Genomic DNA, 17,364 nt, shown 5'->3' on the forward strand with positions numbered 1-17,364 from the left:
TGAATTTTAAATTCCATAGTTGGAATGAAAGATGTTTGATTTTGAGATAATTGCTGAAATGAAAAATGATGTAAAAATTGAATAGTAAAATACAACATGAGGCAATGTCTTCATTAGTCCTTGAGTAGTGAGTTTTAGTCTTCACTTAATTATGGTAATTAGGACTGGAATTTCCAGTACTAAATGATGTGGTTATAAACTCAGGTGCCTCTTGACCCTGCTGCTTAGTGACAGCAGTTATAGCAGTCCTCAGTTACCATTATTAAGCAAGGACTACAAGGAAATTAAGTGATTGCGACTTTTGACCTCCAGCCAGCTTCCCCATTGACTTTGTGGGAAACTGGCAGGGAATGTTGCAAATCATGATTGCGTGACACAGGATATTGCAATGTTGTAATCAAGAGGTGAGTGCCGATTACCCAGATTGTGATCACATGATCATACAAGTACTGCACCAGCTGGAACCTCAAGAACCAGTCATAATTACCACAGCAGTTCAATGCTGTTGTAAATTGGAACAGTGGTTGTTAAGTGAGCACTACCTGTAGTGACTTCATATATTTAATGAGAAAAATCTGTATACATTTAAACTTTCCTTTTGCAAGTACTAGGATGATTATTTTAATATTCATATAAATATGACAGTTATAATTTTGAGAGAAAATGATTATAATGCTTTCAGTTTCTCAATGCTTAACAGCCAAAATACTATTTTTATTTAATGTGTCAAGTGCTACAGTGAGTATATCCTAATCAGTCTTTAATACAAATTTGATTTTTAACTACAGATAGTATCAAAAAACTATGCAACTACAACTATGCCAACTAAAATGTAGAAATAATTTTAGTGACATTCAGTAAACAGTCTCCTGCATACTTTGTAATTTGCTTCAGGGAAAGCTAATTATGGGCAAATCAATAAAAGAAAATGGATGAATAATGCTGAAAGATGTGCATAACATGAGTGAAGTCTCCCAAAACATTAATCCTCTCCTGAATAAAAAATATTAACACTACCATCAATTGAGGCAGCAGCATTCCATATTTCAAATGACACTTGAAACAAACAGGATTATTGATTATCGGAGAGAAAATGCACTGACAATTTCAGATGAGCAAGAAATGCATTCATAGGTAGATGAAGTCCTTGAACTATAGGTTTCTTCTTGCTCTGGTCTTGCATCTTCTGCATTAACTGCTGATTATTGTTTTTGTAGATAAATATACACACATACACAGAAACAATGGCTCTTTTCTTGTATGACTAGAATATTATTATTTCCTTTTATTGTCATGTAAAATTGAGGACCTGTAAATAATTGTGCAACTTTTTTTTCAACATTGTCAATAGAAAAGCCAGGGCAGTATATCCATGTGAAGCAGAGCATAGTTCTGAGCTGTCTTTTCAAACTGGTGCAGTTTTCGAAGATGGTAAGTAGTGATCACTTTTATAATCCTACAAATAAACCCATCTTTTAGAAAGCTGACATGTAAATATCACATGGTCTCACTAAATGGTGTCTGCCGCAATATATGTTATGTTATGTTATGTTATGTTATGTTATGTTATGTTATGTTATGTTATGTTTATTATATTTGTATACTGCCCTTCTCCCAAAGGACTCGGGGCGGTGAACAGCCAGCAGATAAAATACAAAAAATACAAAATTTAAAACAATTTAAAACATGCAGCATCCATGGTAAGCATATGTGTTCCTGAGCGAATGTCTAATGAAGCTTTAAAAAAAATCGCATTAAGACAATCTGTGCACAGCTTGGATTTAATCTTATTTGAACATTTAAGAGAACATAAGGAATTTTTTCATGCAACTGACCTATGGATCAAAGATACTTGAGAGATACGAATAATTTAATTGGATATCCATATTAGCCATGGTTTTATCTCTTACTTTGTTGCTACATTGTAAAAATACAGTGTAAGGATGCAGTTTTTCTATTTACATTTCCTTTCAATCCACAGCAGTTTTTCGTAATCTAGCCCTCTTAATCTCTAGATTTCTAATCAATAGCCACACTAAAATGGAAATTCTGAGAGCTTCTGAAGCAACAAATCTGTAGGATACTAATTTGGGGAAGGTTTAGTGAAACTTGGTAGAAATGAACTACATTTTTTGAACATAACAATAGTACACTAAAAAATCAATATTCATTCAATAAATAGGGCTACATTTTACACATTTAATAATATGTAAGAACTGAGTAAGAACTAGGTTTGGGAAAGTGTGGACTCCCGGCTATTGAGCTCATACTACATAGACTATAAATGAAAAATCCATGATACAAATTCAGTCATGTTGAATGTTAGAAATCAGATTAAAGAAAATCTCTATTGGCCCTTTGATGGAGATAAGGTCAAGAAACAGAATTCCTGGATTTCAGGAATGCACATTATAGTTATAAGATAAAATAACAGAAAGTAGAAAGCTATATTATTTTCAACTAAATCAAGGATCTTATTTATTATTTTAGGAGTTTCTTTCTCATGCTTTCCATGTTCTCAGTCTTGTAGTTCTAATATTTTCTATCAACTCCCTCTTGTTGTAATAAGTATATGCTCACTTAGGATTCCTTTTATACAACATTGAGTTATACCTCTCAAACCCCACTCTTTCATAGAATGAAAGAAATATCTTGAATTTGAGTAGGGAAAAAAAATGGACCAAAACAGGATACCCTTTTCAACCCTGACAACTTTTCAAAATAATTGTTTTCCTATGTTAATCTTATTCAGAACAAGAAAGCAGGTATTAACCGTAAAGTGGTTTTCAGGTACTATGAAAGGGAATAAATTGGTTATTGCACAATATTAAGCAAGAAGTAGTAGATTGTCCCGAAGGTGCTTTTTCAAAAGTCAACTGAACTTTCTTTGTTTTTCTTTGAAGATGTTTTACTTCTCATCTAAGAAGCTTTTTCAGTTCTTGCTGAATGGTAGAGAATGGAAGGATTTATATTCCTTGCAGTTGGTCTGGTTGTTAGCATTCTTTGAGTGCTAAAATAGATAATTGAGAATCTCCATAGATAAGGAGTGGGTTGATGAATAGTAATATAGAAGATCTTTAGGTCAATCTAAAGTAATATAATTTTTATAGATGCTGTAGCTTTATTAGACAAAGGTATGAGCAAAGATATGGTTTTCTTCAAAAAAAATATGCATCCCAGGCTTTTATAAATATAGGAAAGTCTATTAGGGTGTATATATAAGAAGAATGCTTGTAAAGGGCTATAAACGCTTAAGAAAACTCTATGTACTTGTTTTTTGTTCTAGTTTCACTATCAAGAATTTTGGATTCCAAGATATGGTTGGTTAGTTGGTTTAACTAATTTCATTTCAATAACATTTGCAGAACCATCTCCAGTTATTTCTTGGCATGTCCCACACACTATAGAGGAGACATGATCCAGGTCCCCTTCATGAAACAGTATAATCTGATGGGACCCACATGGCATGCCTCCTCCATTGTGGCACCTGTTATATGGAACAGTGTTACCCCCTGAGATTGACTAGTTTTGACCTTGCTAGTCTTTAGGAAGGCCTTGAAAACCTAGACGGTCCTTCAGGCTGTGGATCAGGATGTTGATATCCTGTTAAAGTGTGAAATAACTCGTGTCCCCCAATTGAATATGTTACTCTTGGGACTTGTTGATTTTACAGGGTTTATTATATCTTGTTTATTTTTATACATGCTTTTGTATGTGTGTGTGAGAGGCGGGTGCAGAGAGAGGGAGAGTGTTTGGCAGCTGTATAAATGTTTTAAATCAATCAATCAAAATAGCATTTCTTCTAAGTTTAAAGTAAGCCCTGAGCTGACTTAGCATTTATCCCAGAAGCAATAAGAATGTCCTGTGCGTTAGTTCTACTTTTATTTTGTCATAGAAGATTTTATTTTTTGTGTTGCAAGAAGAAAAGTGTGCAAAACATTTCACAAGAGAAAACAAACATCCAGAATGACTTGATCTACTAACCACAAGCAGCAATTATTCCTTTAATTCTAATGTTCAACCATTGTCTTAAAGGTGGCATTTGCAACTTACATCATTCAGCTTGCAACTGAAGAAGGTGCTTCTGTAACAGAGGGCAATTATATATTATGATGCATTTTTTTCAAAGAAGCTACATGCCTTCGTTATACTTGTCCTCTGCCAGAAAAGATGGCAATTGGCTCAAATACAAGAGAAAGCTAACACTTCTATATCTGTAGGCTTAACTCCCTTTTTGGCAGTTGTTAACTGGTGGATAGCAGCAGAAACAGTAATGAATTAGACATGAACTGTTAGCATGCCTCTTTTTTTTTAAAGTAAAATCCTGAACGCAAGCTATAGCACACTGATAACTTTCTAATGAGAAAAAAGGCAGGGTAGTAAGTAGTGAGCATTAAGGGGAGCAAAATTCTTTATGATAAAGAGTATTTTGTGACGAACCATACTCACCCAATATCTGTTACATTGTATCAGTGCCCAAAGTATTTTATCTCAGAATCGTTTTGTGCTCAAAGTGGTGCCTACTCTGAGGTAATAGATTTTCCCATTCCTGACTGAGTTCATGGGTTGCAGTTTACTGAGTCAGCTGAAGTCCCATGATGATACGATGGTTTTTGCTAAAGAAATGATGGAAACAAGAAGCTAATTTTGTTTTTGTTCTGGTGGTCTCAGATTCTCTGTAACATTGGCCATTTTAAAAAGTATCTACTATCATTTATCTCCCAGGAAATTGTTTTGAGTCAGTCTCTCCCCGTATCTCCAAATATGGTCCCTGACTTCCTACTCGACATTATTCTTTTACCTCAAAAATAGAAATAAGAAAAGTTTCTCATGAACTTAATCTTTTCATCATCCTAAGACTTGGCAAGTATTTACATTTTTTTAAACAAGTTAAGGCGGATTAAAAAACTTGGAAATGATCTGTTTTTCTGCATGAACAGAGAAAAGGGAGCAGAGGAAAAACACAAACATATTTAAAACAGAAATATGCATCCACCCTGTGGTTGAAATAAGTGAAGTTCATTTAGTCATTTTGCCACACACTGTATTATTTTTGCTTATAGAAGATTAAAAAATAGTTTTTTCTATTATTATTCCTTCTTCTGTTCTCTTCTGTTCTTAGTCTGTTTACCATTAAGAAAACAGGGATGCTATAGTTGGGTCTTGTCAAAAATTACCTTATAGACAGATTGCGTCTGAATCAAAAGGAATTAAATATGTATTTAGTTGCTTCAAAGAGCTCTCTTAAAAGCAAGTTTAGTTTAAAGGTGTGGTTTCTTGGCATGTGACTTGAAACTCCTGTAGTCAAATCTATGTACAAAATTGTTGTTGAGACATGTGGTTCACAAAGCAGGAATTTAACAGAATGCTTCCAGGCATGTCAGACCTTGTGTCTCTTCCTCAAAAGAAGAAAGGGAAATACATTTAAGGCCCTATTTAAATTATCCCTTTGGAAAATGGGAGTTTGCATCCTTGCATTTGTTTCCACATCATTAAAATTACACCAAAAAACCTTCAACCTTTGATTCAAGCTATTTCAGCAATGCCTTCAGGAATAGATGGCTGTCACAAATGAGATTCAGAAGCAAAGAGACTTTCCAAATGTCACGTGAAGCTTTTATGCAAGACCTTAGTAGCCTAGGATAAGCTATGTTATGTTTCCCTGTGTTACCAGAATTTTGCTGAATACGTTGCTGAATAAAAAGAAAGCTTGTGCTTCATAGATTGCCAAGGGCCATTTTTTGAGCCTTTTGAGAGTCAGTCTGGTAGGATTTAGCACACGCTTGTGGCATCAGGCTTTCTTTTAGCACGGTGGTTTAATTTACCCCTTGTCCACATGGCTTGGTTTTTATCTGGCAATTACTTAAAACAGAGATAGATTGTATCATTGCAGCCTTATCTTGCCCAACTTCTTGGAAAGCCAAAAGTAGGAAATGGGTTATTTCTTGTGTTTACAGACAATTTTGAAAACTTACCTATTTATTTATTATTTATTAAATTTATATGCCACACATCTCATTGTTGCAGTGACTCTGGATGGCTTACAAAATGATACAAAGGTTAAAAAAAATACAAAAAGTAAGATTAAATAATTATTATTTTATTATTATTATTTATTTAATTTGTATACCGCCCTTCTCCAACAGGACTCAGGGCAGTGAACAGCCACGGTAAAAACACAACATATAAAATTTAAAAACAATTTAAAAAACATTAAATACTTTTGGCCATCAATTTAAAATAACCCAATTAAAACCAATTATAAATTTAAAACCGTAAGGATGGGGTCAAGCCAGCCTGGCTAGATGGAATAGATGTGTTTTCAGGACCCGACGAAAAGTCCGGAGGTCTGGTATCGTGCGTATCTCTGGGGGTAGGTTGTTCCAGAGGGCAGGTGCCGCCACAGAGAAGACTCTCCCCCTGGGGGTTGCCAGCTGACATTGTCTGGCCGACGGCACCCTGAGGAGGCCCTCTCTGTGTGAGCGAACTGGCCGGTGGGAGGCTATTGGCGGCAGAAGGCGGTCTCGTAAATACCCCGGCCCTAAGCCATGGAGCGCTTTAAAGGTGGTTACCAACACCTTGAAGCGCACCTGGAAGACCACAGGAAGCCAGTGCAGCTCACGCAGGAGAGGTGTCACATGGGAGTGCCCCGTCACTCCCATAATCCCCCGCGCGGCCACATTCTGGACCAACTGGAGCCTCCGGGTGCACCCCAAGGGGAGTCCCATGTAGAGAGCATTGCAGTAGTCCAGGTGGGAAGTGACGAGTGCCTGAGTGACCATGCGTAGGGAGTCCCAATCTAGAAAGGGACGCAACTGGCATATGAGGCGGACCTGATAAAAAGCCCCCCTGGCCACAGCCATCATATGCTCTTCTAAAGTCAGCCGTGTATCCAGGAGGATGCCCAAGTTGCGAGCCCTTTCCGTGGGGGCCAATGATTCGCCCCCAATAACCAGCGATGGCGCCAGCTGGCTATATCGGAACGCCGGAAGCCACAGCCACTCGGTCTTGGAAGGGTTGAGTCGGAGCCTGTTTCTCCCCATCCAGGCCCGCACGGCCTCCAGGCACCGGGACATCACTTCAAGGGCATCGTTGGGGTGGCCTGGGGTGGAGATGTACAGCTGGGTGTCATCAGCATACTGATGGAACTCCACCCCAAAGCCAAGGATGATCTCACCCAGCGGCTTTACATAAATGTTGAACAGAAGGGGCGAGAGAACCGACCCTTGCGGCACCCCACAAACAAGGCGCCTCGGGGTCAACCACTGCCCCCCTGCCAACACAGATTGCGACCGGTCAGAGAGGTAGGAGGAGAACCATCGCAAAACGGTGCCCCCCACCCCCAACCCCTCCAACCGGTGCAACATGATACCATGGTCGATGGTATCAAAAGCCGCTGAGAGATCTAACAGGACCAGGATAGAGAAGCATCCCCTATCCCGAGCCCTCCAGAGATCATCCACCAATGCGACCAATGCCGTTTCCATGCTGTACCCAGGCCTGAAGCCGGACTGGAGCGGATCTAGATAGACAGCTTCATCCAGGTACTGTGGAAGCTGCTGCGCTACCACACTCTCAACAACCTTCGCAATAAAACGAAGGTTGGAGACTGGACGATAGTTAGCCAAAACAGCTGGATCCAGAGAGGGCTTCTTGAGGAGGGGCCTCACCACCACTTCTTTCAAGGCGGCCGGTAGGACACCCTCGCTCAAGGAAGTGTTAATTATCCTCTGGAGCCAGCCTCGTGTAACCTCCCGGGAAGCCAGCACCAACCAGGAGGGACACGGGTCCAATAAACATGTAGTTGCATTCAGCCGTCCCAGAATCCTGTCCACGTCCTCGGGAGCCACAGGATCAAACTCCTCCTAGATAACACTCTCAAGACCTGCCTCAGTCATCTCGTCTGGACTTACCCAGTCAGAGGCCAGGCCTTCCCAAATCTGAGCGATCTTGTCATGCAGATACTGCACAAAATCCTCAGCTCGACCCTGCAAGGGATCATCCCGCGCTCCCAGATGGAGGAGGGAGCGGGTCACCCTAAACAGGGCAGCTGGGCGATTATCTGATGACGCAATAAGAGCGTCAAAATAGCTAGATTTTGCCGCTTTTATCGCCACTAGGTAGGTCTTAATATGAGACCTCATATTAATAATAATAATATGAGACCTCATAATAATAAACTAAAAAGGACAGGTGATGGGGGGGACAGACGGGGATCTTTTCTCTACCTAGTCCCAGGGCCCCAGGTCAGCAGGCAAAGCCAGGTTTTAAGGCTGTTCTGGAAGACCAGAGGTGTGGAGGCCAACCTCTATTCCAGGAGGAGAATATTCCAGAGGGCAGGGACCACAGCAGAAAAGCTCTTCTCCTCAACCCCTCCAACCAAAATTCTTCGGCAGACAGGATTCAGAGTAGGAGTGTCACAGCCAATCACATTGAAGTGAGTAGGCTCTTCAGATAGCCTGGATTCATGCCATGCCTAGACTTACCCACAAATGCATATTGTTTTCTAGTTCAGTTTTTCCCTTAAATCCCAAAGCATTTACCTCTCCTTAAAAGTGTATTTGGCAGCACTTGTAAACGTTTTTCTAGATATTCTGTTTCTCAAGGGACAGTATATTATATGCTAATCTATCACTTTATCAGCCCCAACTTGGAGTGTTTATTTTGTTCTACTGAATATATTATTCAAACCATTCAGCCCTTCGGCTTCGATAAGGTCACCTTTCTTGTCTCAATTGTGAGAGGATTGGACAGCTTTGCTTCAAATTGATCTGCTTATTTTCAGTTCTATGGAGACATCATGGTTCTTTGTATCCAGTTAAAGATATCAGGGTAATCCTCTTTGAAGGTTGCATCTTTGATATATCTTTCCATCTTCAAGACTTCTTTGTCATCTAATCTTGAAAAAGTGTTTCATTTGTTAGGGGTGCCTGTTGCCTTTTATGCTGATGGGCTTGCTTTTTTCTGACAGTATCTGGATTTGCTTACCAGTATCATGGAAACACAATATAATCAAAGCATTTTTCTAAATGGATAAAATCTATTATGTTTTAAGTGATAAGACAAATATGTTTCTGTGGGCATAAAAAGACACTTTATAACAGTAACAGTTTTTTTCTGTATTTAATTGATATCACAAAGTCAATTCAAACATAATAATTCTGCCTTAGGTATGTGCTCTTTCTTCTTGTGTAATATGAACACCTGTCCTCTTGTGCTGACCAGGGGGTTTACTGTCATCCAAATGCATATTTACCTGATGTTCTTCATTCAGCCATGCATTCATATAGTCCACCTAAATTTACCATTTGCAAGTGTTTATGCTATTAGATACTTGGATTTCATGGTACTTCAGTAGACTCAAGCAAATGAGGTAAATGTTGGATGACACTTTGTATATGTACATGTGATTTTTCTTATCAAAATATCACCTCCAAAGGGTTCCAAATATAGACCGGGCAGAAAAATATGTGAATGTACAATGATGGATTAAAATAGCACAATCCCGAGACTTTCCTTTTCTTTCACAAATCTGTCCACGCCATTGTATCTACATGTATGTTATTCTTAAGTTTTTTTTCTTGCCCTGAATAGAATTGAATCAGCTATGGAAAAGATCCTTTCAGTAATTCCCATTCAGTATAAATTGTGTGGAATATCAATAGAATGGCCTTTTCTATATTGTGAAAGAAAAACAAAGAACATGCTGTAGTTTCTCTTACATGATCTTCTGACATTTTCTTCATACCATGAAAGGAATCAAGCCTGAAGGGCAAGATAAAAAGCACTGCCTTTTAAAAGGACCACTGCATCCTTTTTGAGTGTGAAATACTTTTAAAACCAAGCCCTTAATGTCCTATGTTCTAGACCGCTGTTGCTCATGGTTTTATTCCTATCTGTGTATTTGTGGATATTAAAGTATAATGGGTGAAGTAAACAAAATTTATTACAGTCATTGATCAGACAAAAACAAAAAAATAAATAAAACAGTAAGTAAAAACCACAGTAAAACTCAATAATTAAACTGGTGTGGACAAAACATAACAGATTTTGCTAACAGTAAAAATGTAGCCACGTTTATGGCACTAAAATCATATTAATTGGATAGTAACAGTTATATATATAAAAGTATCTGGTAATCTGTATATCTAGCCAGCTGGAGAGTTAGTATCTGAGGTTGGGCATCTTTATAAAGGAAGCATTACAGCAAAACGGGTCAGGAACTCCTTCACCACAGGGGCAAAATAGCTGTTGGGAGGATGTTAAATTTGCCTAAGTTTGACTCTTTGAATTTTGATCATGTGATTTGGCAAACTTGGAAAAAGGTGAATGACTATCTAAGAACACATCTTGGAGTATGGCAGTGAGGTCCGATTGGCTTCCTAATCCTGGACATGTTATTTAAAAGCTACCCTTAAGTATTCATATATCATCTTCAGGATTATATTAAGCGAAAGAGCATAGCACTTCAGTATTTCATGCAGTGTCCTATGCCAGGATTAAACAAAGTCAACACTTAAAATCAGAAATAGTAAGCTCATGAGAAAAGAAATCAACTTAACAAATAACAGATGATGAATGTCCAAATATAAACTTCAGTGTTGATCCCACCAGCCTCATGAGCAAGACCACATTTGGGACAGATTGTGGGACTTGAAATTTGTTATTTAAAAATTTAGATTGCACCCTTTAATGAGTGGAAGAGCCCTATGGTTCCAATTAGGTTCTGAACAAAAGTTGGGCCTGTACATTGGCTGAAAATACTGTTAGTGCACTAGATACGAATAATGCATTGCTTGTATAATGCAAGACTTGTCTGCATTTTGGAAGACATAATCCACATGTGCCCAGCATTTATTAATAGCATGACATATTATCTGTAAATTCTTAAAAATGTGTTACCAAACAAGAATTTTAGAACGCTTAGTTAGTACATACTTGCAAATCTTAGGTTCAAGCTGTCAAATCTAAGCAAAATCACAGTATCCAAAGAGTCTAACCTAGGCAAATTTAAAGTCCTTCCAATAGCTTTCCTGAGGGGAAATTACAGGGTGTCTGAGTTTTTTTGAATAACTATGTTTAAGTGCTGATGCACTACAAGATGCAGCTAAACATGTAAATCTTGCTTTAGATCATTTTGTGTCTGAGATAACAGCGCTGCATCATTTGCATATAGGAGAACTGCGGTGTTTCTATCATTCAGTTTTGGAGGACGATGAACTAGATCATTTATCTTGCCACAAGAGGACTCAGACATAGCCTGAATATTAGTGAAGCCAAGATACATCTTTGCTTCTACCGACAAAAAATTCCTTAGTGGCAGGGATAAAAATAAAGTGACTCCAGAAATGAATATGTTTTTAATAATTTCAAGTGTAGTAAGTAGAATATTTTAGTATCAAAGAGAATTGTTAATTAAGCTGTGATATTTACCAAGTCTGTAAAACCATTTGTCCTTCAATAGTATTGAGAAAAGGACTGCATCTTTTCCTGATGCCTCTCTGCCCATGGATTTATTCAGATACCACAAAACCAGTTAATACATGTCACTAAGCTTCCATATGCTTTAATAAGCCTTTAAATGAAGAATTGAGAGAATAATGCATCTTTTCTATTGGTCTACCAATAACTTAAAATATCAAACTGACAGTGCATCCATCAAATTGACATACTGCCAATAACAGCCACGGTTAATATAACCGTTAAATTACTGACATAAATCACCACATCCATAAAGGAAGATTCTCTCCTGTCCACTTTTTCCTCCATCTACTACTCCCTTTTTAATCTCTCCTGTATTTATTCTCCTTTCCTTAACCTATTTTATATGAGAAAATCTTGACCAGAATCAGGTAACATCTTCATTCTCTTTTAGCTAGTTTACCCATTATTATTGTTCAGGAGGGTTGGATTGAGGGCAGGACTTGGGTTCAAAGAAACAAATAAACTGGGAGAATTTGGGTACCGACACTATTCAGGATTGGTGCAATTGCTATGCATTTTTAATTTCTTTTAAGATACATTCCATATAAAGATTCAATTAATGATTTTGCAACCAATTTACGTGTCATTATACCGAAGGAAAACTATTCTTTATTTATTCAGTATTAGCATTTGAAAATGACATCAAAGAAGAGAATCCCAAGACAAATCAGTTACTTTTCTTTAAGCAGCTACAAGTCAGTCTGCTACCACTATATACCACTATAGCTTATTCTTGTTATATTTGATTCTGAAAAGAGAATCTGTTCCACTTCGCAAAGTGGAAGAAAAAAGTGCTCAATAGCTTCCTCTGAGACATTTCATTTATAATTCATTTTTGCTGCGTATTTAAAGTGCTTGAACTGTTGTCTTTTTCAAGTCTTTTAATAACTTAGCTTTAATATCTTAAATATAACTGGAAAATTTGAGTCATGCTCCAAATCTCTCTCAAAGATGCAGTGAATATTTCAAAAGCAAAAGGGTCCAGTGGCAATCATTAGATTTTTCAACTAATACAGTATAAGTGTGCCAAAATCAAAGTGTTCTAAAATATTTTGTGTTGCAATAGTATTGTGATATATTAGGCATGCTGATTTTTATCTTACCATTTAGATCTGTAAGGTCAGAAAGTACTACCGATTCTGAATATTTCTGTTGTTTTAAAGTCTTTTAGTTATAAGGAATCTGGTTTCTCTGGTTTCAACTAATACATTTTATTAAAATGCATAAGCTTTCATTAGTTGCAGCTCACTTCATCAGAATGGCTAGATAGACAGATGTAAGATTTAAATCAGGGTAAAATCCTGATGAGGAAAAAGATTGGAGATTAGGGTTATGGCATGTAAAACAGATTGTCTGACATATTACTAATTAATAATAGTAATGTGTTAAAACTCATTGTGTTTATTGAGATGTTCTGAGATTGCCAAAAACTTTAGATATATGCAAGTTCAGCAATTTCTTGCTAAGTGAAGTGGTGGATTTAATCTTGCTTTTCCAAAACAGTTTCCGATACTACTTTGGCCTCATTTGGAGACCTGGTGTCAAACTTCTGTTCATTAATTCTTTGAGGAAAATTTGTCCAGTTTGTTCTACATAAAATCCAGAAGGTACATTGTTTGCAGATGATTGAATATATCATATATGATGGACAGTATGTGTAGATTCCTTCAATCTTGTACATGTGTATTTTTGGTAATGGGGTTGCTGGTGTAGACCAGATAGCAACTAGACCTTTGGGATTGTGGTGCTGTCTCCTTCCAACAAACTCCTTCCTGTTTGTTGTGAGAATCTGCTTCAGGTAAACACTGCATCTGATAAAATGAGCTGAATATTATAAAAGCTTATGCCTTTTATAAACTGTGTTAGTTGGAAAATATTAACTTTTTCCTCTTAATTTTTTGCTACCATAGACTTATACGATTCTCCTCTTATAGAAGTTCAGCCATATGTCCCTATCTCTCACATTTATCATTGATTAGTGTTCCTGGAAAATGGAGATTCAAAGATTGATTTTAATTTGTTTATGTGAAATATTGGTTGAACAATTTTGGAAAAGTTTTATAAATTATGGATTAACCCAATTAACATGCATTTTTCTTTTCTTTTTCTGTGTTCTTCAGTGCATCTTTCACGAGAACCTGGCTGGTTAGAAGGAACTCTAAATGGGAAGAGAGGACTCATTCCGCAAAACTATGTCCAGTTTCTTTAGTTTTCTTCTGAATGCTTGGAAGGTGTACATGGTATCCATGGCTATAGAAAGATAGACATTGTATATTGCTTTTCTTGGCTTCAGAAACTTTTAATCAGTAAAAATTTGAGATTAATATCTTAATCTGTATAAAGATTTAACAGTGCAGTTGCATGTAATTTTATATGGAGTAGGAGAGAGAAAGAGAAAGAAATTTAATTTTATAAATAATACTTTGTAAAGATTTAGAGTTATTTGTATGTTTGCATGTTTGTAAGAACTTGAATCAAAAAGCCATTTAAATTGTTATCCAAATACCAGTTTAAAAAGATCATAAAACTGTTTAATCTGCTTTTGTATTTTAAATTTGAGAGGTATAAAACTTTGGAAAGTGGACTCAAATAACTTCTTTGCAACCAAAACTGTTGGAGAAGATTCATATGGCCAATTCATTGCGAAGGTTGTAATTGATCTAAAAAAGGCAAAGTTCTTCAAGCTGAGCACAAGTCCAGATGACTTCAGGAATGCAGCCATGTAACTTACTTAGTAGCAGTATGGAAGTGGTTTGCTGTTGCCTTCTGGGGATTTAATTTTTTAATTTCTGCTGTAATCTCCAATCCAATCTCTGAAGGACTCCATCTGAGTACTCACCAGGCTGGATCCAGTGTATTAATTGTGAATGCCCCTTAGTTTGAAAATGAATAAATCAGCTGGAAAAAAAGAATGCATTTAAAATCTACAGAAGGGATGAATCAAATGTAATTTTCAAATGTCCAAAGTATGAAAATAAATCTATATAAATAATGTAGTTTCACTTAAATGCTCACTGAAAAGTAGATGTCAAGTAGCTAAATTAGCAATCTCCCTGAAGTGCTTCTTCTATACTCTTAAGGGTTTGTTTTTTTTCATGGATGTACTATCGCCGGCTTCCAATCTCTCGTTCATGTTCAAAAGAAGGTTATTAAAGTTTTCAATCCAAAGCTAAACCATATGGAAGAATTCATGGCAAGGATGTTTTCTCTTTCCCTGCCTTTGCAAATTCTTCCAGTAGAACTGAGATGGGGAAACCTGGCCTCTCCAGTTGTTGCTGTATTTTCACTATCATTCGCCTCAGGCAATGAATATCAAGGTTGATGGGGATTAGAGTCCAGCAGGGTCTGGAGTGGTACAAGTGCTCAGTCTCAACTGTTAGAGAAATGGCTGGACCACTCAAGTTAATAATGGAATTGTAGAGCAGAATAGCCTCAATATTAGAAAACTCCTTCCATTAAATTAAATTAAAGTATTCCAGTATTTGAGGGGCTGCCACAAAGAAGAGGGGTGAATTTATTTTCCAAAGCACCAGAGCCCAAGACAAGAAACAATGGATGGAAACTAAACAAGGACAGAAGCAACCTGGAATTGAGGAGAAATTTCCCAACAGGGAGGACATTAACCAGTGGAACAGCTTGCCTTCAGAAGCTTCATCACTGGAGGTTTTTAAAATGAGACTGGACAGTCACCTGCCTGAAATAGTATAGAGTCTCCTGCTTGAGCAGGAGGCTAGACTAGAAGACCTCCAAGGTCTCTTCCAGCTCCTGATTGAAATGTGTATATACTGTTGAATGCAAAAGCTTAGGCAACACTGCATGTTTTGATTAATAACTAGGTGGACAAAAGTTGATATAACTTCTACAGGAGACAAAGTTAAGTAAGCATTTTACTGAAAATTTAAACACAGGCTTACTATATATGCATCTTTTTACAAATTCAAAGACAATGAAAACTGATTATGGTAGGTGCAGAAGTTTGGATGTTTTTTTCAGTCCGCACTTTGAAATACCTCCTTCAACAGGAAACACATTTTTCAGATGTAGACAACTTTAATTTTTTCTCTTTGTGCCTCTGAAACTTATACTATTCTTCCTTGTAGAATTTTGTAGCTCAGAAATTTTCTTAGGATTTCTTACATGCATTGCATGTTTGAGAACACCCTACAGATTTTCAATTATAATGAAGTCTGGAGAATGTGAAGGTACTTGAAGAACCTTTCATAGTAATTTACAGTCAATTTGAGGATATATGTCAAATATACTACCTTATTGAAATATCCATCCTCAATGTAGTTTCAATTTCTTTTATGACTGGATATTATCTCCTAGATTATATTGATGGGTAGTTGAAAGTTCTATCCTGCAATATTCACTGTTTTATTATTCTGTGTAATCAACTACACACAAATACTAAGCGTGCATTCAAATTTATAGACCTATATAATGTATAACTTTGTACCGTGCAGAGATTGGGTCAGCTTCTCTTCACTAAGGATTCATTAAAATATAACTTAATCAGGGTTGCCATTTTTTTTTATGATCCCCTGAGAACCATTGATTAAAATGAAATATAAACTATAACTTACTATTGATTTGAGAGCTTTTTCTTTACTATCTTCAGAAACAGTTTTTACAAGTTTCCAATCAGTTGGTGAAATTCAGGACTTTTTTTTCATGTTCAACCAAGAAGTTTTTAAGTCCTAAGGATAATGTAAAGGAACTGAATGGATGGTGACCACTTAATTCTTTTTCATGTAGCTGTTTGTGGTAAATCTTCTGTTGCCAGATTTTCCGAACAAAAGAGGAAAAATTCAGACAACTTTATCTTTCTATAGTAAGGTAGTGTTTATTACCTGTAGCTAGTTTGGGCTTTTTAACAATAATATATGAAAAAAAATTATACTGTTCACTATAATATAAATTTCCACATTTTAGGTAGTGATATGACTTAAATGTACCACTTTGTAAAGAAAAATAGTTGGAAGTAGTAGGATTTTGAGGACAGGAAATTGAAACAGTGGAAATATTAATTTTACATTCTTGAATAATGGTTTCTACCAATGTGTACATCAACTGATCTTATGTTGCATGATCAGTAAATTCTTAGGGATTTTCAACCAGAACTGTACTGTTCAGTTGAAAAATGCTGATTCTGAGATAACAGTGAGTGAATCTTTTGTGGCTGATTTGTGAAATGCTGCTTCAATGAATAAGCAGCAGTTTTCAACATTTTGTTTGCTTAAATTGTTTCAGAACTGACTTCTACTGTATTTTTTGCATCTGAGATAATGCATACATAGGACCTAATCTATTAAAAAATTGGAGTGTGCATTTTCCTAGGTATACAGTAGTGGCCAAAATTGTGGAAACCTTTTGGGAAAAGTATATTTTTGAGGTTTGATGGCTAATAACATCACTTTTTTTTTTTTTTTTTTTTTTTGAGTTTCAAGATAATCATATTCCACTGTGGAATGGCCTGGGAATAGCCCAGACCTTAACCAATTGAAAATCTGTGGAGCTGACTATAGAAACTTGTTAGTCAGAAGCCACCCAGCAATAAAACCCAGTTAATAGAAGCAATCATTCAATCTTGGTTTCACATTGTAACAGCTGCAGCACTAAAAGACTTGGTTCACTCTGTGGGAAGGTGTTGTAAGGCCATAATTCATGCTAGAGGTTACCCAACTAAGTATTAACTGACGGGATAATTTTTGTATATCTCGTTTTTTCTACGTGTTTCACTTTTCTTCTTTATACTGTAACTGCAATTCTAATAGCAAATCCTTCATAAAAGTTATTGCATTACATTCTTGATTAAATTATCTCTCCATTGATATATAATTTTATGGTACTACTACAAAAAAAGTGGTGTTATTAGCT

At 36.7% G+C, this 17,364-nt stretch overlaps 1 protein-coding gene across 1 annotated transcript in view; it reads left to right on the forward strand.

Annotated features, from left to right (window-relative positions):
* ARHGAP10 (Rho GTPase activating protein 10) overlaps window positions 1-14,516 on the forward strand; it is a 95,336-nt gene extending 80,820 nt beyond the window's left edge. The window contains exons 22-23 of the mRNA XM_070949101.1: window positions 1,352-1,431; window positions 13,605-14,516. Of these exons, the coding sequence (XP_070805202.1) occupies window positions 1,352-1,431; window positions 13,605-13,693 (169 nt within the window). The 3' untranslated portion in view covers window positions 13,694-14,516. The remainder of the gene's footprint in view (window positions 1-1,351; window positions 1,432-13,604) is intronic.
* The last annotated feature ends 2,848 nt before the right edge of the window (window positions 14,517-17,364 follow it).

Source organism: Pituophis catenifer, unplaced genomic scaffold, assembly GCF_029215685.1.
Source record: "Pituophis catenifer annectens isolate HBS135680 unplaced genomic scaffold, rPitCat1.0.hap2 SCAF_8, whole genome shotgun sequence".
Lineage (NCBI taxonomy): Eukaryota > Metazoa > Chordata > Lepidosauria > Squamata > Colubridae > Pituophis > Pituophis catenifer.